Here is a 23,233-nt window from a genome sequence, read left to right on the forward strand (position 1 = left end):
AACAGCTACCATTTATTGGGCACTGCCCACGTACCAGACACTATTAAGCACTTTGACGACGACATAATTTCATCTTCGCCACAACCCGGTGAGGTAGGTGTTATGATCCCCATGTTACAGATGAGGAAACCAGGGTTCTGGGCACTGATTCATTTGTTGGATGTCACACCGCTTGTAAGCGGTGAGGCTGGAATTCGAGCCCAGATGGGCTGAACCCAGGCAGAGTTTCCAAAGCTGTGATATTAGTACAGTGTGTTACTGTACCTGTTCAGGGAAGACAGTCCTCACCTGCCTTTTAAACCGCATCAGCAGGATAGGGTCGGAAACTCCTGCCTGCAGAAAAGCCCTGTGTGTCTCCCTCCCTGGTGGACCTTCACTTTGCCTCTTTCTAGCAGAGGAATGAAGCTGAAATAGTGCAGCATCAGGCAGCTGCCCTGGCTGGGAATGAGCCCCAGGCTGCACCCCTCCCTAGAGTCTTGCCGTCCTGCCGGCTCTGGCCTTGGCAGAAGTGCAGGTTGTTCTGGTTCTGCCCAGCCTCCTGCAAGGTGTCCTTTGCCAGGCTCTCTTCTCACCTTTGAGCAATCACAGAAGAGGCAGGGGCCTCACACTCTGTCAAGCTAGATTGTGAAACTGGTCAGGAATGGGGCAAGGAGAGGCAGATTCCCTGAGAACTCTGAATCCAGGATGTTAGAAGGTGGGGCCCTGGATCTCGGGGGTTTCCCTGCATTTCCTCCTTGGTCTCTGTCATTTCTGCCCTATAGGCTCAGCTAGCACACACCTGTCTACATAGACTGCTCCCCAGAGCTTCTCCGCTGCAGCCCTTACCAGGCTGCTTTGCTCCAGTGGGGGGCTCACCATGAGGGGCCCTGCAGGCCATGCCCTCTGCTTCTCTCAAGGGTACCCGTTTGGGGCTGGGGCACAAAGTATGCAGCATGGTTAGGCATGGGATTGACAGCCAAAGATGTGACGCTGGGTAGGGACAAGGAGGAAGCCCCAGGCCTTTTGCGTTCCCCTCAGGGCTCCCACTGTACCGTGAGGGCCAGGCCTCTGAAAAGAGCATCCAGCTCTGTGGGCTGCTCCAGGTCTGCAGTCTCAGGGACTGGGCTCTTGGCTTCATCCCTGGGACACACAAGGGACTGCAGCAGGTCCCAGGGACTTGGACCCTGGTCAGAGGGGGAACAGGGGCGGGAAGGAGGATGCAAAGGGAGGGACATGGGGTGTCCCTCGATCTGGACTGAGGAGAGGAGGGGGAGCTGGCCCTTTAGGTACTGTGGTGTCCCTTCCTCCCCACTGTGTAGCACATTTGGGTCAGATGTTCTGTCTGTGCCAACCCCCAGGGGCTGGTGCAGTGATTTTGCTTCTTGGGATTCCTCCATAACCAGGGAGGTCACTTCTTGCAGAGAAAGGCGGCCTGGCAGGCAGCTTCCAGCTGGTGCCTCTTTCTGCAGCTGACCTTTAGGCCTAAGGTGTTTAGGACTAGAAAGTGTCACAGTGGGGGAGTCTTTGCCAGAACCTTCCATGCATACCCCATAGGAGGGAGGCCAGCTGTCCGGAGTGGCCTGAGGGGCATAGGAGGGAGGCTGGACCTTAGAGATGGCCTGTGGGGTATAGAATGGGGGTTGAGCTTCCGGGGTCACCTGAGGTGCATAGGACGGAGGCCCGACCTCAGGGGCAGTGTTTGGGGCATAGGGCAGTGGGGAGAAGATCTGGGGAGGTGGCATATTGGAGGGCTGGAGGATGATGTCCGGCTGTCCTAAGTAGGTGGTCTCAGGCAGGCTGTGCCGCTGTGGAGCTCCCGCGGGCTCCCTGGGCCCAGACACCCTGATCTGGGAGTACTGGACAGGCTGGGCCAGACTGCTGGGGCCACTGAGGTCGAAGACAGGGATCAGGACGTGCTCCTGGATGAAACGCAGCGGCTGGAAAGTCAGGACTCGCTGGACGTTCTGTGCAGGGAGACAACAGTGCCCCCCTCAGTTAGGGTATGTAACACGCTCCCTGCTGGTGATGTGGGTGGGTGAGGTCCTCTACGGGGAGGCATTTGGGGCTTTTTCAAGATGCATCTGTCCCATATCCCCTCTGCTTCCCAGAGACGACCCTAGGTGCCAGCAAACGGACAGGGTCTCTCAGCTCTTTGGTTCCAAAGTCTGGGTTATCTCAGGGAGAGAGACCCAGGCTCTGGTTTCTCCAGGAGGCATATAATCCAGGGAATGGATAACGGGGATTGGGGTTGCCTTGGGGCATGCTCTCGAGGTGGTGGCCCGCATGGTTGCCTGGCCCATGGGTCCCTGAGGGCCTAATACAGGGTCAGGGTAGGAAAGGAAGGAGCCAGGAGAGGTCAGGAGAGCTAGACAGAAAATGCTTCATCTGGACTTGCACGTTGAGCAAAACTCCCTCAGAGCTCTTCTGTCCCGTGGATGGGCGGGAGCAGGCTCCGGGTGCCCCAGGTGGCTCCACTCATGGCCTCTGCTGTGGGCCTGGCTGCTCTAGCAGAGGTGGCACTGCCATCAGGTGGGGGCTGCTGATGTGATTTGTGTGGCTGGTGCAGGGCTTTCCATTTTATTTTTGGGTAGGGGGTTCTGGTCTTCATGTGCTAGACAAATTCTAAAAGAGTGGTAACAAAGGGCTTTCCATTTAAAAATGAGTTGTGCCATTTAAAAATTTTCTGTTTAAAATGGCTGGGCATAGTGGCTCACGCCTGTAATCTTAGCACTTTGGGAGGCCCAGGTGGGCGGATCACCCAAGGTCAGGAGTTTGAGACCAGCCTGGCCAACATGGTGCAACCCATCTCCACTAAAAATATAAAAATTAGCTGGGTGTGGTGGCACATGCTTGTAATTCCAGCTACATGGGAGGCTGAGGCGGAATAATCACTTGGACCCGGGAGGCAAAGGTTGCGGTGAGCTGCGATCGCACCACTGCACTCCAGACAGAGTGAGACTCCATCTCAAAAAAAAGTTTAAAAAATTAGTTCTGAATACTTGAAAATTTGGAGATTTCATAATATAATCAGAAACTCTGACTTCTCTTGAAAAACATGAAGATCAGGCAGTGCTGGGCTTGAGTTCCCACATGGTGGTGCCCTGCTGCCAGTTAGACAGGGCATGAGTGCCATGGCTCTCCAGGCACCCACCACTCCTCCCTCGTTGCCTTGCTGCTCGCTGAAGTCCCATGCTACCCTCGTGATGCTCGACAATTCCAAGCCACGTGGGTCTTCTATCCCGTGTCCACTCTTCCTGATCACCCAGCCCTCTTCACTGCGTCCTAAGACCTGCTGGGCCACACGGCTGCTGACTTTAGGTGGGACTGCGAGCTCCATGAAGGGAGACAGCAGGCCCATCTCCTGCTTTGTCTGTGGATCTCTGCACTTTGGATCCCTCCCCTGGACCTCTCTCTCCCGCCCCAGGAGGATGGCTCACCAGGGAGTTGGGAGGTGCGGGTGGCTTGGTGACGTATCTGTAGCTCAGGTAGCAGAGCACTGCGACAAGGAAGCCCATGGAGAACAGGAAGGCTCCGGAGAAGGAGTAGGTCCATGTCCGGTCTGGGAGAGCAAAGGGGCCAGAGGAGGAAGCATGAGGCCGGCCGCTGCCTGGGCCCAGTTGGGTCCGGCCCCACATGTGGATGCTGAAAAGTCTCTCCAGCTGGGCTGGGAGGCCTCTTCTATACTCAGAATGCAAGATCACAAATGAAAGTCCATATACGGTATGTCTAAATAGAATTTACAAATTGTATGTTTACACTGTTAAATAAAATGTTCTGTTTTCACCTTGACAGAAAGACTTTTCACAACCACCTGGGATGCCGTAGTTTAATTCAGAGTTCTTGGACTTCTCTAGGTACTGTGCCGAAGTGGTGAGGTGGGGCAGGGAAAGCCCGCAGCGCACTGCAGGCCCCCAGCCCAGCCCACTCCAGCCTGGCCCAGCTCCGTCCCACATTGCCAGGGCCCTCATGCGCATGCGTATAGACGCCCCAGCCCTCACGGGTGACCTCATCAGGACCTCCCACAAATAGCCCCCTGTTGATCGTCCTTTGGGTCAAGGGTCTGCACTGCATGTCAGCAGTGTCTGTCCTCATGAGGAAGGACCCCCAAAAGAGGACTGCCTAAACAGATGCCAGGCTCTGGGCCGTTTGGATAGAGAGTTTCAGGGGCTTGGCTACTCACAATGTGGTCTAGAAAAAAGGCCACGGGATCTAGATGGACCTGTTCCCTGTGTTGTATGCAGTCTTCATCTTGCAAGGGGGAATATGGCCAGAGCAGAGCCAGAAGGGCCTTCTAAAGTGCTGGTGTAGGAAGGGCCCCTCTTGCCTGAGTGTAAGCGCGGTCCTGCCTCCCCGGCAGGGTAGAGGCAGAGGGAAGGGAGACGGGACAACAGGGAGGCCTGTCCCCTCGACCTCCCTACCAAGGTAGGGGGCTGGGCATCAGGGAAGATCTTGGTCAGGAGGGGAGCCTGGGAAGGCACTGTCCTGTCCAAAACAGACGGGAGGGGATGACTAGGCCTCTAGTGCCCGAGCCTCCGCCCGGTGTTCCAGCATCTGGGATGGGTGCAGCCGGTTCCAGGCATGACACATTTCCTGTCACTTGTCCAAGTGGGACTTGCGAAGGGCTTGGGGAGGAGAAGGTCATTGGAGTCTTTGGTAAAACTGACAGTTTGCCACAGAAGGAAGGCGACTTAAAGAGTCAAGACCCCTGCAGTCCAGGGGTTCGCTAATCACCCTCCCTCTGTTCCGGGCCCCTGTGTGGCCTCAGCTTGGAGAGTTATTCAATAGCTCCGATGACCTCGGCGATCACTGTGAACCCCGGGAACTGCTGGGTCCTCTGCTTCTGACCCACTCCTCGCTCCTCCCCTAGCCCACGAGCTTGAGCCTCTCTGGGTCAGCTTCCCGCTTTGGTGAGACCCTGTCCCCTGTCACATGTTACCCCATCCCTACTCCAGGAAAAAGACACAACCTGGATGTCTGAATGGCTATAACATTCCCGGAAAACCACTGCTCCTTGTCCCAGAACAGGATAGGGACATGGAATGGTCCTGGGCTTGACACTGTTCCCTTTTACATTGTGTGTGTATTTGATACATTGCCATTTCACCCACAGGAAGGCTCGATGGAATAAGAAGAACAGCATCCGCCTAGGAGTAAGGAATATGGAGTGTTCCAGGTCTGGCTCTGCCACACCTGGATGCTGAGCATCCTTCCTGCCTGCATGACCCTCTCTGGTCTACCCTTTAATAATAACAGTAGCCAGTGGTGGCTGTGCTCCTACTATGGGCAATGGGCTGTGCTGGGTGCTCTACCTACGTTATCTCACTACATCATGAAAACACAACACAGAATGATAGGCATGCTCCCTTCCCACAGATAACAGAGCTGAGTCCCAGGGAGGTTAAGAGATCTGACCAAGGTCACACAGCTACTCAGCGGAGTTACATGTGTAACTCCAAAACTTATCCTCCCTGCCACTCTGTAAGGAAGCCTCAGTTTCCTCATCTGTACGATTAGGATATGAGGTGAAATGGCCCTTAGAGCCTTTTCCATCATCAAGATGCTGGGGCAATGCTCTGTGGCCCTCCCTGTTTTATCTACTGAGAGGTAGATAAAGGGGATGCTGGGGGTAATGCAGACGTCAGGATACATGGTCAAGGGCAGGATGCATCCCTCTGAAATGGAAGGAGGGGGAAGAAGTATGCAGTAGAGGGGGCCCACTCTAAGCAAAGCTGTAAAGTGGTGGGTAGAGCCCAGGCTTCAGAACCAGATAATCAGCCAGGTTCCCCAAGCAGCTGTGTGGTCAGGGGCAAGTTGCTTAACCTCTCTGAGCCAGAGTTCCTCCTCTGTAAAATGGGATGATGCTACCCAACTTGCAGGGTTGTTCTAAAGATTAAATAATATATGTCACATTCAATAATAAAGATTAAATCATATATGTGAAGCGTTTGGCACAAATATTTGCTTGGCAATATAGCAGAGCCTAATAAATGCGGGAATTGTTTTTAATATATTTTGAAGAATAAGGTGCCTTCTATATGTCAGTAAGAAATAGCCAACAAGAAGTGGGATTTATATAAAAATAGCTACAGTCTTAGGAAAAAACGGTATCCCATTATGAGCAAGACCATGGGGCCGGGCACGGTGGCTCATGCCTATAATCCCAGCACTTTGAGACACCAATCACCTAAGGTTGGGAGTTTGAGACCAGCCTGACTAACATGCAGAAACCTTGTCTCTACTAAAAATACAAAATTAGCTGGGCGTGGTGGCACATGTCTGTAATCTCGGCTAGTCAGGAGGTTAAGGCAGGAGAATCCCTTTGAACCTGGGAGGCAGAGGTTGTGGTGAGCCGAGATCGCCCCATTGCACTGTAGCCTGGGCAACAAGAGCAAAACTCCATCTCAAAAACAAAAAACAACAACGAAAAAAACTACAAAAAAACCCAACTGTATCTATAGTAGCTCTGTGATAAAAATACGGCCTTTAGAATTAGGCTTTATTCCATCCTTCAGCACCTGTGTGACCTTGGGCAAATAGCTTTTTTTTTTGAGACACGATCTTGCTCTGTCATCCAGGCTGGAGTGCAGAGGTACAAACACAGCTCTTTGCAGCCTCAACCTCCTGGGCTCAAGTGATCCTCCTGTGTAGCTGAGACCACAGGTGCACACCACCATATCTAGCTAATTTTTTGATTTTTTTGTGGAGATGAGGTTTTGCCATGTTGCCCATGCTGGTCTCAAACTTCTGGGCTCAAGTGATCCTCCTGCTTTGGCCTCCCAAAGTGCTTAATTTATAGGTGTGAGCCACTGTGCCCAGCCATGGGCAAGTTACCTAACCACTCTGAACCTCAGGTTCTTCATCTGTAAAATGAGGATGAAAATAATACCTACCCCATAGACTGTTCATGAGGGTTGCACCTGGTTGTGCCTGGTCCCTGTTAGCACTACGGAAATGCTAGTTATCCTGATACCATTATTATTGTTTGACTTTGGAAGATATTGAGGGATATTTTTATCTTCTCTGCTTCCCCTCTGCGGATTTTCCCTCTGGTATATCTCACCTGGGTTAATATTAAGGTGAGTTTGCTTTGCCAAGGTACACACACAAGGCCTGTCAGAGAGGGGAAATCCAGACACAGGCTGGAGGGTGAGAATCAAACATTTGCTTTGATAACTCATCAGCCACCTCTTTTATGGATAAACAAAGACTGACTTCAATAACACACTGATAACCCCTCCATGGTTTTTTAGAGTGCTGCCAAGACTCACCTTGGTTACAGTGAGGAAAGAGAAGAGTCAAGACTTGGATTCAGGAGCCACACTCCCCTCTGGCTTCAGCTGAACTCACCTGGGAGCGTCTTCACTCGGCACACGTAGGGGGCACTCTCCTTGAACCAGGTGGTAACAAAGACTGTGATGGTGCCAAGGAACTCTGTGTCAGGCGTCAGGCCGAAGAACTCATACTGTCTCTGCTTCCCTTCAAGGCGCTGAATGGGACAGAGAACCCAGTGTGATTCCTGTTACATACCAGTCTCCACATGGATCCCAAGAAAGCTCAAACCAGAAGCTGATGGGTCTGTCTTCGGCCCTCTGTTCCCATTCCCCTCCCTTCTGCTTTATCCCCAAATCCAATCAATCAGTCTCCAAACTCATGTGTCTTTCACTTGCAACAGTATCTGGCCCATAGGAAGTGGTTACACACTCCAGCTGCTGCCATTATGACCTCCACCCGCCTCCCACCCTCCCACCATCCCTTCTCCTTCCAATTCTTCTCATCCCTCAACTTTTCTTTGTTAAACATCAAAAACTCTCTGAATCCTCATCCTTTCTTTCTTTCCTCATTGCTTCTGCCTTAATTGGGCCTCAAGCCTTCAGCCTGGACTCCAGCCTCTTGGAAGCTCACTCATCTCTGGGTTTGCCCCTGTTCACTTCCATATTCATCTTGGTGTCACAGGGATCTTTCTAAAAGATAACCTGATTATAATGCTCTTCTATTCAAAAGCCTTTGATGACCTCACCCATATTTACAGAATAGAGTCCTGGTCTCTGGCTTCTAGTCCAGACTCTTTCGTCTCTGCGGCCCACCTGGCTCTGCAGGCTCTTCAATGCTGGATACCTGTCACTCAGGTCAACAGCTGCCTTGTATAAGAAAGCCCTTCTTTGCATCTGCCGGTCCTTCTGCTGGACCTGGGCTTTGATTCTCATTCCTCTGTGTATCTCTCACCTCTTTGACACTGAACTCCTCTCCCACGGATGCCACATGTCATCCTGTCTGGCTCTCCTCCAGCCTCTCTGGTTGGTCTTTCACTGCTTTTAGCCCCTCTATGTTGTTCTGCAAGGTTTGCTCTTCAACCATTTCCTTCTCTTTCACATATTCTCTCGCCACTTAGTGATCTTATCTGAATCCATGGCTGCTGTGAGCACCAATGTGTGGATAACTCCCAAACTTACCTCAGGAAGAGCTGTTGAGTCTCTGATGGGCCCTGGCAGCTTCCCGATGGATGGTACCACGTGGGCGTCTCTAAGCCAACATGTCCAAACATGCTGCCCTCCTCTCTCTGGGCCTGCTGCTCCATCCCAAACTCCAAACCCACATCTGTTTTTAATTTTCTAATTTTGGTAATAGCATCACTCTTCCTCTAACATCCAGGGCCTAAACCTTGACACCATTTTGGACGACTTCCCTCTCATATCTTAGGTAGCTAATTGCCCTTAAAGGACCCAAAAAGCTTCCTTTAAAGGGCCAGAACCTGTTCTTGGGAGTTCAAAAACAGAATTTTCTCCTTTGGGTCTCTGTATTTCAGCTCTGCCTTCTCTTTTTTAGGCACATGGAGGCCAAGATTGAGGATAATTTATTGTTTTCTTTTGTGTGTGTGAATGGGGGTGGTGGTGAGAGTGGGTAATATATATAATATGCATACACTACCTGGCGTGCATCTATGCATACATTACCACGATGTCATTAACATTAATATATTACCAGGCTTGCCACAGAAATTGGTGTTGGCTTTCTGGAAGCCAATTAGATAGAATTAGATAGTGGTGATGGTTTCACAACTTTATGAATAAACAACATCTAAATTGTATGCTTTAAAAGAATGACTTTTGGTACTGTCTTTCTGGAAGCCAATACCAATTTCTGAGGCATGTCAGGTCATATATGCATATTACATCATTTTTGGCTTCCCAAAAGTTTTCTGGAAGTCTTCCAAATCTTGCTGCGCTGACATCCTGCCCCACCTCCCAATACCCGTATTTTCCTCTACTGATATCTATTGCATCTTGTTTTAACTCCCTCTTCACCCCCTAGATTATAAGCTCCTTGCAAGCAGGGAACAACAAAGTAGGAAATAAATATTCATTTAACTGAATTGTGGATTGGTGGCACGTGTTAGGGGTAGGGGCTGCCGAATATTTTCTGAATACAAAAAGAAAGAACTTCTGTATTATTTGACAATTTATGCCCTTGCCTTCCACCTCTTATTATTACTCATCTTACCACATTGAACCGTATATAGTTCCTGCAAATAGTGGGGAGCTAGTAAAAAGAACGGCGGCAGTAGAAATTGATCCTCGCATTTTCTAAAGTGAACATCTGCAGATATTAATAGAGGTTGTTCCCCAGGATGTGAGAAGGTATTAAACAAAAAATAATGTAGCCGGGCGCGGTGGCTCACGCCTGTAATCCCGGTATATTGGGAAGCTGAGGCAGGCAGATCACCTGAGGTTGGGAGTTTGAGACCAGCCTCAACAACATGGAGAAACCCCATCTCTACTAAAAATACAAAATTAGACGGGCATGGTGGCGAGCGCCTGTAATCCCAGTTAATCAGGAGCCTGAGGCAGCAGAAACTTGAACCCCGGAGGTGGAGGTTGCAGTAAGCAGAGGTTGCACCATTGCACTCCAGCCTGGTCAACAAGAGCAAAATTCCGTCTAAAAAAAAAAAAACCACAACCAACCAAACAAACAAAAAACAGTTTCTCTGGTCAAATAAATTTGAGAGAAGTTGTATTAAACAAATTGATAGTAGAGTCTTGGCTCTGCAGGACTTGTCAGAGCTTTTGGCTGGCTATTGTATGTGTGAATCTACAAGAGAGAGGTTGTCATTTGAGATGTTTTCCAGGTTTCAAGGAGCCTCTCAAGGGACATGTTTTGGGAATTGCTGATTTACATAACATGTCCCCTTTTTTCTTTCTTTCTTTCTTTTTTTTAAAGACGGGGTTTCACCATGATAGCCAGGCTGGTCTTGAACTCCTGACCTCAGTTGATCCACCCTCCTCGGCCTCCCAAAGTGCTAGGATTATAGGCGTGAGCCACTTCGCGTGGCCTGTCCCCTCTTTTCTTAAAGCAGCTCAGATCTAATTGAGAAGGAAGAGGCTTCCTAGGCAGAGAAAGACCAGGGTGCAACATACACTTACCATTTGGTAGGTGTGGTTGACTTGGAGCTCTAAGCGGTAAAACAGGTCTTGGAAGATTTCTTCCAGGGTTAGCCGGTGGCCATCCCCTGCACGGATGGGCGTGGCGGTAGGATGAACAATCATCTGGATTGATCTCACTTTGGGGATACAGGTCACATCAGGTGGTTTGAGGGTAGCTGGGGATAGGGAGAGAGAAAAGAGAAAAGAAAACGTCAGAATTGGTGCGTAGTGTCTGAGGCCACCCTGGGCAGTGGAAAATGACTGGACTCTCTCCTTCCACACCAATGCCAGCTAAACAGTGAAAAGAGAGACGTTTCTGCAAGCCCTGGTGTTTGGGTTTCAGGCTGGCGAAGGGATGGCCAAGGGTGGATGAGAAGAACCCAGGGTGAGGGGCACCAGCCCCCTCGCTTAGTCGTGCCTTTGGCTTGCCCCCACACATCCCAGCCCCCTGTGTCCCCACCTTAAGTCAGCCTGGAACACTCTTCCCCCGTCATCTATCGAGTATGACAGCTTTGGGGATGTCAATGACATCAACTACACATCCTAAATAATATCTGGGGCCCAATACTAAGATGCAGCCTCAAAGGTCTGGCTGAAGACTTCCGTCTCTCTCAAGATGGAATTTTCCAAATCACCAAATGACCTTTGCTGGTTTTACTCCTTTGAGAATGGGATGAAAGCTGTGGCTCTTCTCCCTGCCAAAATGTACACATAAAAAAACTTGCATCTAACTTCAGGGATTCATAGACCTTACTTCCCCTGAATCTAATTTGTAAAAATACCTCAATGATCCACTGGCCTTCAAGATTGAAAATAGCTGAGTCAGAACAATGTTTACTTTAGTGGTGCTAATAAAATTGAAAATCTGAGCTGTATGCTCTCAAAAAGGGAAATAGATAAGTAAATTAGAGTACCTCCCTAGAATAGATCATTTTGCACTGTGAAATACCACGTTGCACAAAAATGTTGAATGATATGAGCAAACATTCACGATACGAATAGATGGAGAAAAAGAACGCAGGACCAAAATGCAATGCCAGATTGCAAAATAGATACGGCTGCTAGTAACTGCAGTTATGTTTGAATGTTAAGGTCACTTTGGGTGACTTTTATTTTTCTTTGTGTATTTCTGCATTTCACAAATTCTCTACAATAAGCGTGAATTCATTGAAGAAGCCAGGTTAAAAATACAACACTTAATTTTATTTTTTATTTTCTTAAGAAGATGTGTGTGACTGTAAAGTCAGTTGGGGAACATCATCACACGCTCAGCTTGTGTGGGGAGTTTGGCAACTGTATTAGTCCGTTCTCACACTGCTCAGAAAGACACACCTGAAACTTGGTAATCTATAAAGGAAAGAGGCTTAATTGACTCACAGCTCCACATGGCTAGGGAGGCCTCAGGAAACTTACAATCATGGTGGAACAAGAGGCAAACATGTCCTTCTTCACATGGTGGCAGGAAGGAAAATGAGAACCAAGCAAAAGCAGAGACCCTTTATAAAACCATCAGATCTTGTGAGAATTTACTGTCAAGAGAATAGCATGGGGGAAACTGTCCCCATGATTCAGTTACCTCCCATGGGTCCTTCCCACAAGACAGGATTATGGGAACTAGAATTCAAGATAAGATTTGGGTGGGGACACAGCCAAATCATTTCAGCAACTGCTATCCACTCTTTCATTCATTTACTATCTTCGTTTTTTTTTTTTTTTTTTTTGTGAGACAGGATTTCACTGTATCATCTAAGCTGCAGTGCAGTGTTGCAATCCCAGCTTACTGCAGTCTTGACGTCCCGGATTCAAGCTACCCTCTCATTTCAACTTCCCGAGTAGCTGGGACTACAAGTGCATGCCACTGCATCGGGCTACTTTTAAATTTTTTTGTAGAGATAGAATCTCACTGTGTTCCCCAGGCTAGTTTTGAACTCCTGGGCTCAAATGATCCTCTTGGCTCAGCCTCCCAAAGTGTTGGGATTACAGGTGTGAGCCAACACGCCCAGCTATTGAGCTGGGCCAGGCACTATGCTGAGGGCTGGGAATGCGGTGGATTCTGCTGCCCACACGGGCCGTTCTCGAGCTCACATTTTAGAGGGGGAGGCAGATAACACATGTCAGCAAACACAGTAATTGCAGCGTGAGTGATGAAGACGATAAACTCTGTATTGCAATAGAGAATCACAGGCGGCAGCCTACCAAAATCAGGTGGTCAGGGCTGGAGGTGGGGACACTGACTTCAGCAGTGATGTTGAAGCTGAGCCCCGAGGACTGGAAAAGAGCCAGTCATGTGAAGAGCCCAGAAGTGCCCCCAGACAGTGGGAGCAGCAAGGACCCCGAGGCAGGAACTGTCAGAGGCCTGGCTGCCCCAGAAGACTTGTTCAAGATTAGGACCAGGATAGGCAGCGCCTCGAGGGCCATGGCAAGGAGCTGGATCTTATTTTAAGAGTCATGAGAAACTCCCAGAGGGTTTTAAGCTGAGAAGAGGTGGGATTTACGTGTTGAGATCTCTCTAAATGCTCTATGGAGAATGGGCTGGAAGAGGCGGTAAAGGGGGGAGCTGGGGAAACAAGTTAGGTGGCTTTGACCACAGTCGAGGGGTGAGATAAGCATAGTCTGAACTAGGGAGGTTGGGGTGGAGGAGGAGAAAATTGAACAAACCTGCTAGGGACACACTGTGACGGGGGGTGGGGGGGGTGCCTTCCCTAAAAGCCACACCCCCTCTGTCCCTCTCTCCTTGCAGAAAGCCCCTTCTGGGCCCTCCACTCCAGAGGGGAAGAGCCATCCCACCCCAAAACACCTGTGCTTTCCTCTCCCCTCCCCTGAAGCCCACAGGGGCTCCAACTCACTGTGTTGCAGAGCGCTGAACCTGTCAGTCATCTTGGTGGCTGTTCGGCCTCCCGCGCTGACAGCGATGACCCTGGCATAGTAGAGCTCCGTGAGGTTGCCCGTCTCCGCCGTCAAGTTGCAGGACTTCCGGGTGATCCGCTGGCAGCCCTTCTTTGCCACCCAGTCCCTCTCTCCGTATCTGCGGGCCAGGGAGGAGCCGGGTCACCGAGGTGATGGAAAGGCTGGCCCTAGGCCTGTGGCTTATTAAAACTGCCAAGGAGATCTAATTTACTTAGCACATTCAGTGGCCCAGGCCCTTTATATGAATATCTCATTTTGTTCTCACAATGACCCTCGGAGGCGTTTTTTCTTTCTTTCTCACTTTTCTTTCTTTCCTTCTCTTTTTCTTTCTCTCTCTTTCTTTCTCTTTCTCTCTCCCTCCCTTTTCCCCTCCCTCTCCCTCTCCCCCTCCATCCCTCTCTCCTTCTCGCCCTTGCCCTCTCTCTTTCTCTCGTTGAGACAGGGTCTCCCTCTGTCACCCAGGCTGGAGTGCAGTTGTGCAATGTTGGCTCACTGCAACCTCTGCTTCCCGGGTTCAAGTGATTCCCCTGCCTCAGCCTTGAGAAGAGCTGGGATTGCAGGAGTGCACCACCACGCCTGGCTAATTTTGGTGTTTTTAGTAGAGACAGTATGGCCAGCCTGATGGTCAGGCCGGTCTCGAACTCCTGACCTCAAGTGATCCACCTGCCTCGGCCTCCGAAAGTGCTGAGATTACAAGGGTGAGTCACTGTGCCCTGACTATTCTCTTTACTTTTCAAATAAAGAAGATGAGGCTCAAGGAAGTAAAGAGCCCACGTGTTTGAAGCCTGCATGCGGGGAGCCAGAGTTGAACCCAGCCAGTCTGAGTCCACATTCTGGGCTCATCATCACCATAACCCTTTGATGTGGGCCCTGTTATCCCCATATTACAGATGAGAGAAGTGAGGCTCAGAGACGGGGAAGTAACTTGCCACAGGACAGCATGGCATGACCAGGAGTGGAAGCCAGGTTTGAGGAGTCCTGAGTCCAGGCCACCCCTCCTCACTTGCATGGGAGGGAGAGGAGCAAAAACAGGAGCGTCGGCTAGAGGGGCTGGGTGCATCTTTAGTTGACTTGATCTCACTAATAATAATAAGACAATTATCGGTAGCTTATAATTTTCCAGGCACAAGTATTAATGACTTTATCTCATTTAATCCATCCAACAACCCTGTGATGAAGGTGCAATCATTCTCCTCACTTTGTGGGCAGAGAAACTGAGGCTTGATGTGATTACCTGGCTGCCCAAAGTTATACAGGCAAGAGCTGGCACTTAAGCCCAGACAGCCTGACCCTATCGCCTGTACTTTTCACCCTTATTTTATTCTCCCTCCTCAAAAGAAACATAAAGGAGCAAAGCTTTATCTGGGAGGGGCTGGGTGACACCAGTCCTGGGGACATGGGGACATACAGAGAGGAGGGAATTCCTTGGAGAGGGGCTGGCTTCAGAGCAAAGGAGAGAAGCATACGTCTTATACTCGATGCTGTAGATCGTGTCTGGGGTACCCTCTGGCCCGCTCTCCCAAGTCAGGATGTTTTCAAAGTTGCTGGACTGGAATTTCACGTTCTGGAGCAGATCTGAGAGGTCTTCAGGAGCATGAGCTGCAAGAGGGTGGGAGCATGGTGAGTAGGGGCTTTCCCAGGGTCACCCTGCCCACGTGTGGACTCAGAGTCCTGCTCCATATAAATTTCTTGCAAAGTGCCTTTGCTTTCAAGATGCCAGCCTGGTGGGTGAGCAGGCAGACCCCGGCCCCCAGTCTTCTATAAACAGGCCAGCGAGAGGGGACACTCCCCACACTGCTCTAAGCAACCATCCACACTGTCATTTTGCTCAACATTGAGCTGTGATTTACATTCCGTACATGTCACCACCTTAAGCGTTCAGTTCAATGGTTTCTTAGTATTTTCACAATGTTGTGCAACCATCACTACTATCTAATTACAGCACATAACATTTTCAGCACCACCCCAAAAAAACTGCATGCCTGTTAGTACTCACTCCCCATTCTTCTCCTCCCATAACCCCTGACAACCATGAATCTACTTCCTGTGTCTGTGCATTCGCCTACTGTAGACTTTTTATATAAATAGAACCCTGGCTTCTTTCACTTAGCATAATGTTTTCAAGTTTCACACATGTGGTTGCATGGATTAGTACTTCCTTTTTAGGGCTGAATATTATTCCATTGTGTGATACACCACATTTTGTTTATCCACTCATCAGGACATTTGGGTTGTTTTTACGTTTTGGCAACCATGAATAATGCTGCTGTGAACACTGCAATTTTATAAGTGGACATGTCTTCAGTTGTCTTGGTTATACATCTAAGAGTAGAATTTGGTAGGTTACATGGTAGCTCTATCTAACCTTTTGAAGAACTGTCAAACTATTTTCTAAAGTGGCTGCACCATCTTTTTTTTCTTTGAGACAGGGTCTTTCTCATTCCCACAGGATGGAGTGCAGTGGTATGATCATGGCTCACTGCTTCCTGGGCTCAAGCAATCCTTGCATCTCAGCCTCCCAAGTAGCTGGGACTACAGCTGTGCACCACCACATCTGGCTAATTTATTTTTTAATTTTTTTTCTAGAGATGGGGTCTCACTATGTCGTCCAGGCTGTTATGGCTGCACCATCTTAAATTCCCACCAGCATTGTTCAAAGGGTTCAATTTCTCCACATCCCCATCAATGCTTGGTATTGTCTCTCATTCACTTTTTAACACAACCTGAAGTTGGTGTCCTCACCCTTATTTTACAGGTATGTAACTAAAATGTGTAAGAAGTAACTTGCCCCAAGTCAGTCGTTTGAAGCAATGGCGGAGGAGGCGCTTGTGAATTCCGGTCTCTCCACTAGCTGAGCCCATCCCTGCCCACGCATCAGGCTGGCTTCTCGAAGGCAGAGTTATCTTGCACAAAATGTGTAGGGGGCAGGACTCTTGACTGAGCCTACACATGAGCAGGGTGACCTTAGGAAAGCTGTTTAAGCAACGAGAGCTTCAACTGCCTCATCGCTAGCATAGAGTTTGATACCAAAAGACAGACAATAATGACAGCGGCAGCCGCTGGCATTTGTGAAGTGCCCGACCTCTTACACGCAAGTCCCTTTCTTCATTCAATCCTCACGACAGTGTGCCCACGGTCACTATCCCCATTTGATGAATGAGGAAAACTGAGGCTCAGAGAGAGCTGCTGCCCAGCTTCACAGTCAGCATGTGAAGAGCCTGCAATGTTCATCCCGTGCTAGATGGGTTGCGGGGCGCACAGAGCAGGGCAGTGTCTGTGATGTGTTCAGTGTCCCCAGGTACCTGTGTGGAGTCCGAAGGGAGGAGGCCTGGGAAGGCCGGAAGTTCGCTGTGTAGGGACGGGGCTGTCTTGTTCACCCTTTTATATGAGGCTGGTGGGTTTCAGGGACCCGAGCACCTGATAAATGGATGAATTCAGGGAGGAGGAGAGGAGAGAGGAGGAGAGAAGCTGGCCCTTTAAGAGTCCTAAGCCGGCCGGGCGCGGTGGCTCAAGCCTGTAATCCCAGCACTTTGGGAGGCCGAGGCGGGTGGATCACGAGGTCAAGAGATCGAGACCATCCTGGTCAACATGGTGAAACCCCGTCTCTACTAAAAATACAAAAAATTAGCTGGGCATGGTGGCGCGTGCCTGTAATCCCAGCTACTCAGGAGGCTGAGGCAGGAGAATTGCCTGACCCCAGGAGGCGGAGGTTGCGGTGAGCCGAGATCGCGCCATTGCACTCCAGCCTGGGTAACAAGAGCGAAACTCCGTCTCAGAAAAAAAAAAAAAAAAAAAAAAAAAAAGAGTCCAAGCCTTCTCTTCTAGCTGAGGTCTTTGTGCAGCCCAGTTCTGCTTAAGCCAAGACAAGCGATGGCCTCAGCCTCAAGGAAGGGTCTGGGGAGGGGCCGAGGCCGCTGAAGCAGTCTCTGCTGTAAACAAAGAGCCCTTAACTTAGAAAACCCTTCTCTCAGCCCCACAGGCTTGGGCCGTGGACAGCAAGAGCCGGCGGGAAAATGGCGGCCCAGGCCGGCAGCCGGCTCCAAGCTCGGAGGCCCCTGTTGACCGGCCTGGGAAATAAACAGGTGGGAAAATGTTGAGCACCCCAGTTGGGTCAAGGCCTCGAGGCCTGAGCGTGTGTCTTTGATCCGTCCCTGCCTCTCCTTCCCCAGGCACGCCCGTGACTCCAGCAGGCCCGCGGGGCGAGGGGGCGCGCGGTCTCTGACTCCTGCGCGGAGGGGTGCTCGGGCGCGGCGGGGACCCCGGGGCGGGGAAGCGCGGTGCGCCCGGCCGGCCGCACGGCCTCTGTCCCACCTCGACGGCTTCCCTCGTCTCTGAATCCGGGTTCTGGCCCGGCAGCTGCGGAACGTCTTCAGGCTCCCTGGAGTCCCCGAATGGGGCCTTGGGGACGGCACGGGGAGGTGCCCACCGCCTCTACCCAGGACGACGCGGCGCCGCAGCGCCTCGGGCTGCGGCTGACACCCCGTTTGGAGGTGACACTGGGAGGACCTGGGTGGGTTCTGGAGGGGGCGGTGATGGACTCGGGGCTGAGCCTCAAGCTGGGGACAGGAGTCCAGTCAAGCGAGACCCGAACAGTGGCTCTGGTGGGGTGGCGCGTCAGGGCAGGAGGGCGAGGGTGGCACGGGAGAGGCCCCATAACGGCCTGGGGTAGAGTCTGCCGTGGGAGCGGTTGCTGGCCGAGGTCAGTGTTCTGGGTGGGAGCCAGAGGGCCCATCTGGGCTGAAGGCTGGTGGCGGAGGCGGGCACGCTGCCAAGGCCAGGGACCCTGGGCTCCGCGGAGCTGGCACCGCTCTTCAGGCGGGAACTGCCCTTGGCTTCCTGCAGTGGGGCGAGTGCACCTCGGCCCACCCCTCTCTTTTAGGGGTGTCAGGGGACTAACAAGATCTCCCCTCTCCTCCCGCCCCCCTCGCCCCTTCTCCACCTCAAACCCCTCATCCACGCCTCCGCCTGGGCTGCTCGGCCCTTCCCGGTTGAAAGTCTGTATTGTGAAACCGGGGGAGGCATGTGTTGTGTGGAGCCCGGCAGGCTGGCGGGTTTATAAAAGGCAACATGTGTTTTCACATTCTTGTGGAAGACGTTCTGTCCACCAGCTGGGAAGCTGCGGAAAAACACACCAACAAGAAACAATTCCACATGCTGTGGAGTCAGCCTACGATTCGGGGTGTGAGGGGCTGGGCGTGCTGCACGCAGGAGACAGCTGACCCTCGACAATCTCCTAAGGGCTGTTTCCTGTGGGTCCCCCATCTCAAAGGGCCAGGATCCGCTAGGATTTCTAACCAGTATGGCTGGGGTCTAAAGGAAAGGGGCTTGGGGCCTCGCGGGGGTGCCTCCCATCTTCCTGGGATGCCCAGCCTGATTCTGGGGAGCACAGACTGAAGGAACCCCACAGAGCTGGAAGCCCTGGGGGGCAGCGGCAGAGGGACGGGTAAGCTCTGCAGCTTTGTGGGCCTCCTCCTGCCCTGGAGCAGGGAGAGCCTGGCTGAGGCCGTACCTCCTCACCATCCTCAATCAGGACTATGCGTTGACTTCCTAAGGAAGTTCCCGGAATCGAGCAGAGACAGAGTCTAGGGGCTCATGGAACATTCTCCATCATGAGGAGCCCCCAACCCACTTGATTGGCTTTGAACACTATGGCCTTAAGCCCTGTTTCCAAACGGGTCCTGGGTCTTAAGACCTATTCATGTAGCAGACCTGGCCGCTCGAGGAGAAAATGCTTTCAGATCCATAATACAAAAGGGGCCAGAGAGGCCCTGCAGGGGCATGGAGGGCAGCAACGGCGGAACTCAACCTCCATTCCCCCCGTCCTTCCTCTGTCTCCCCTGTCAGGCCAGTGCCAGGTCAGAGGCAGAGGAAGGGATGGTACCACCTGTGCCAGCACCATTTGAGGGACCGAAGGATGTCTGCCTTCTCCAGGCCAATTCTCCATTCACTGAGGTGCAGTGATCCAGCACCCCAGTTCAGAGAGCTGGCTATATTCCCCAAGACCTGAGGGTCAGTTGGGTCCCTGGAAGAACCCAGGGTCTGAGGCACCCTCTCATGCCCCCAGCAATCCAAGCTGGGCATTTGCTTCTCCATGAACACCCAGCACCCTGCTCAGCCCTAGCAGGGAAGAAACGAAACTGACTATGCTGGGGTTGGGGAGGGTGCTGGGGAGATGACCCTGATCGCTGGCCCCTGGGATGGTGGAGGTCTGACAGGGTGAATGGGTACTCACCGGCCAGGGATCCCACAGCCAGGATGGTCAGCAGTGTCCTCATCGGGGCCGGCACAGAGCCCTCCCTTGGCCTCCACTCTGCTGTGCACAGAGGGAGTGCTGGGAGTCTTGGCACCCTGGCAGCTGGCTCCACCCGCTCCACTCAAGCGTGGGGCGGGGAGAAGGGGGCGGGCGGAGCCTGAGCTGGTGGGGAGCAGGGGTACAAAGGTGTCCTGGCCTGAGTGCTCTGGAATTCCAGGTTCTGGGCGGGATCCAAGGGAGTTCTCTTCCGTCTTGCAGAAAACAGCAACAGTAACAGGCTGGCTTGTTTATCTGGTCTGGTGGCTGATTCATCCTAAATGGTTTATCAGGGAGCTGAGGGGCAGAAAAGGCAAGAATAATCCACAATATGCAGCCTTATCAGAAAGCAGTTTGGCAATGTGGATCAAAAGCCTACACCACATGCCTATCTTTTGCTTTAATAGTTCTATTCCTAGGGGATTTACCCTGAGGAGAATAACTGAACAAGAGAGGGAAAAAAAAAAAAAGTCCCAGAAAGTTTCTTGCAGCAAAGGAAAAGCTGTGGCTCCTTTGTTTTCTCTGGCGGGAGGAGAGAGGGTGCCTGATGCTCCTCCTTGATCCTCCATTTCAAGGCAGGTCCCCACGCTTGCGGTGGGCTTGGGAACGGCTCTCCCCTAGAGAGGCTGTGGGGGTGAGGAAGCCCAGACACTCTTACCTTGAGCCGTTGGGTCTAGGATCTGCAAAAGGATAGAAAAAAAAAAATGGAACTTGAACTTCGGTGATACTTTTTGCTGTGCTAGACGTGAGAGGATATTCGTGAATGGGCTTTCTCAGGACAGTGAAGATTCAGGCTGCTCTCCCATGCTGTCATTCTGCCACGTGGGACGGGATCTACAGAGATGAACACGAGCTTCGCCTGAATGAAGGGACGGGTGTATAGGAAATGGTTTTCTCCTCCCTGAAGGGCCCCGGAGAAGGTTGAAGGGGCCTGGACTCTGGTCAGGGTGGACATGATCCGAGGGTCCTGCCCCTGGGAAAAGTTTCCTTGGCCCCAGGTCACAATGACAAACTGAGATTTTAGCGGGGTTCCTGCCAAGGGGTTGGATATAATGGGGTGTGATATCCTGGGATCCCCGTTTAAGTTTTTCTTTCCTGAATTGTCATTTGTTTGTTGTCAGCCCTGAGCCTTTGCTAAAGTTTGTTTGAGAAATCTAAGCTGTGCTTTGAAGAAATGAAGATAGGGCCCATGCCAGCCATTTTCTGTAATTGCAGGAAACTACATTTCCCAGACTCCTTTATCAGATGCTCTGATCTCTGCCTCCTCAGTCTTCTCCCAGGGGTTAAACCTGGAGGAAGACTGGGGAGGCAGAGATCAGAGCATTTCTCCCCATCTTTTCTGCTTTGAGTGGCTTCCCCAGCAATGGCCGTGTCTCCTCTGAAGCTCCCCCTCCCTCTGGACAGTCCACCAGCCAGGCAGCCCCCTCTGTCTCTCTTGTCCTGTCTGAAGGCCAGCTCCTGGCTCTGGCAACACCTTCTCCCTGCATCTTTCCCATCAGTTGGTAGGATGGCACAGCTTCCTGCTGTGGGGAAATCTCTGAGCTGTCTCCTTTTCCTGATTATAGAGTCCCAGCTCCTCCGTCATCTGGGTGACAAGCTCCTTTACATTCAAGTCCCTTGGTCTGAAAGACTGGTTTCTGTGCTGCTGAATGAACCATGATGGATATTGGGTTTTTGATGACTTTGATGACAAGGCGGTGTGGGGAGACTACAACCAGAGAAACAGGTTACAAGGAACCCTTAGAAAGAAGAGCAGGCTTTGGACTCAGGTGGCTGGGCAGGAGGACAAGACAGCCCCGCAGGTCTGTAGAACGTGAAAGCCTTCCTTGGGGTCTCTCAGAAGCCCTGGAGGAAGGAACTTGATAGAAGAACTGGATGTCCTGTAATTATGGGGGTCTGTGATTGTGTAGGAATTAATGGGAAGGAAGACACCTGGATTGCTAAGGAATGTGGGAACACCCAGACTTCACTTCTAGCAGTGTAAGAAAAAAAATAGGCTGGGTGTGGTGGCTGATGCCTGTAATCTCAGCACTTTGGGAGGCGGAAGTGGGTGGATCACCTGAGGTCAGGAGTTCGAGACCAGCCTGGCCAACATGGCAAAACCCTGTCTCTACTAAAAAAATTAGCCAGATGTGGTGGCAGGCATCTGTAATCCCAACTGCTTGGGAGGCTGAGGCAGGAGAATCACTTGAGCCCAGGAGGTGGAGGTTGAAGTGAGCTGAGATCATGCCATTGCACTCCAGCCTGGGTGACAGACCTAGACTCCATCTCAAAAAAAAAAAAAAAAAAAGAAGAAGAAGAAAAAAATGAAAACAACCTCCATGTCTGACAATTGAGGTTTGGTTAAAATAATATGTCCACCCAAAGCAAAACAAATGCAGCTTCCAAAATAATGCTGGAGAAAAATGTTTTGTGACCTGGTAAAGAGTCATTGTATTTTTTCAAGTGACTAGAAGCGTATCATAAACTATGTATCGTACCGCCCTGGCTAAAATGCATACCTGCACATGCAGAGCAAACGTCTTGATGGACATAGATGAACACACTAGGGGAGTTATCTCCAGGCAGTAGTGGAATTGTAGGCGATTTTTCTTTCTTCCCTTTGCTTATCTGCATTTCTTTTTTTCTTTTCTTTTCTTTTTTTTTTTTTGAGACGGAGTTTCGTTCTTGTTACCCAGGCTGGAGTGCAATGGCGCGATCTCAGCTCACTGCAACCTCTGGCTCCTGGGTTCGGGCAATTCTCCTGCCTCAGCCTCCTGAGTAGCTGGGATTACAGGCATGTGCCACCACGCCCAGCTAATTTTTTGTATTTTTAGTAGAGACGGGGTTTCACCATGTTGACCAGGATGGTCTCGATCTCTTGACCTTGTGATCCACCCGCCTCGGCCTCCCAAAGTGCTGGGATTGCAGGCTTGAGCCACCGCGCCAGGCCCGCTTATATGCATTTCTTAAAGTTTATATAGGAAATATACTAATTTATATTAAGGGAAAGCAAGGTTACTAAATGTAACAAATAGGCACTAAAGACAGGCCTTTGTCTGGGCTCTACCCTCCTCCTGGAATGCCATTTCCACTCCCTGAGCCAACTCCCTTCTCGAAGCTCACCAAGACCGTTTCTTCTTCTGCACTGTGGCCCCTCCTCATAACTGCAGCCCATAACATCTCACTTTGAAAGTCCTTCCAGAGGCCAGTCATGGTGGCGTATGCCTATAATCCCAGCACTTTGGGAGGCCAAAGAGGGAGTATCGCCTGAGTCCAGGAGTTGAAAAGCAGCCTGGACAACATAGTGAGACACTGTCTCCATAAATAATAAAAAATTAGCCAGGTGTGGTGGCACGTGCCTGTAGTCCCAGGTACTCAGGTGCTTGAGGGAGGAGAATTGCTTGAGCCCAGGAGATGGAGGCTGCGGTGAGCTGTGACTGCACCACAGCACTCAGCCTGGGCAGCAGAGTGAGACTCTGTCCCAAAAAACAAACAAAGAAACCAAGTCCTTCCAGAACGTGCTGCCTGGCCCCCATTTTGGCATTGTCCACTATGATGCTTCAGTTGTGTTATGTGTTCAAGAATGGAAAGGAGGCTGGGTGCTGTGGCTCATGCCTGTGATTCCAGCACTTTGGGAGGCTGAGGTGGGAGAATCCCT

General features: G+C 51.1%; 2 protein-coding genes across 3 annotated transcripts in view; both read right to left on the bottom strand.

The window, feature by feature from the left end:
• IL22RA1 (interleukin 22 receptor subunit alpha 1) lies at window positions 1–19,619 on the bottom strand. 2 transcript variants are annotated; one of them, XM_003934857.4, is made up of 7 exons: window positions 19,537–19,619; window positions 14,771–14,903; window positions 13,244–13,422; window positions 10,398–10,573; window positions 7,327–7,465; window positions 3,417–3,538; window positions 1–1,943 (listed from the first exon to the last, which is right to left on the bottom strand). In XM_003934857.4, the coding sequence occupies exons 1-7, from the start codon at window positions 19,577–19,579 to the stop codon at window positions 1,014–1,016; spliced, it is 1,722 nt and encodes a 573-aa protein (XP_003934906.3). In that variant the 5' UTR covers window positions 19,580–19,619; the 3' UTR covers window positions 1–1,013. The 2 variants fall into 2 exon arrangements, with proteins under 2 accessions (XP_003934906.3, XP_010343747.1); XM_010345445.3 differs by lacking the exons at window positions 14,771–14,903; window positions 19,537–19,619 and adding an exon at window positions 14,713–14,760.
• A 733-nt stretch (window positions 19,620–20,352) lies between these two features.
• IFNLR1 (interferon lambda receptor 1) overlaps window positions 20,353–23,233 on the bottom strand; it is a 42,060-nt gene continuing 39,179 nt past the window's right edge. Inside the window, exon 9 of the mRNA XM_039474236.2 lies at window positions 20,353–20,427. Coding sequence (XP_039330170.1) covers window positions 20,367–20,427 — 61 coding nt within the window. The 3' untranslated portion in view covers window positions 20,353–20,366. The remainder of the gene's footprint in view (window positions 20,428–23,233) is intronic.

The sequence above is a fragment of the Saimiri boliviensis genome, chromosome 11, assembly GCF_048565385.1.
Source record: "Saimiri boliviensis isolate mSaiBol1 chromosome 11, mSaiBol1.pri, whole genome shotgun sequence".
In the NCBI taxonomy this organism is placed as follows: Eukaryota; Metazoa; Chordata; class Mammalia; order Primates; family Cebidae; genus Saimiri; species Saimiri boliviensis.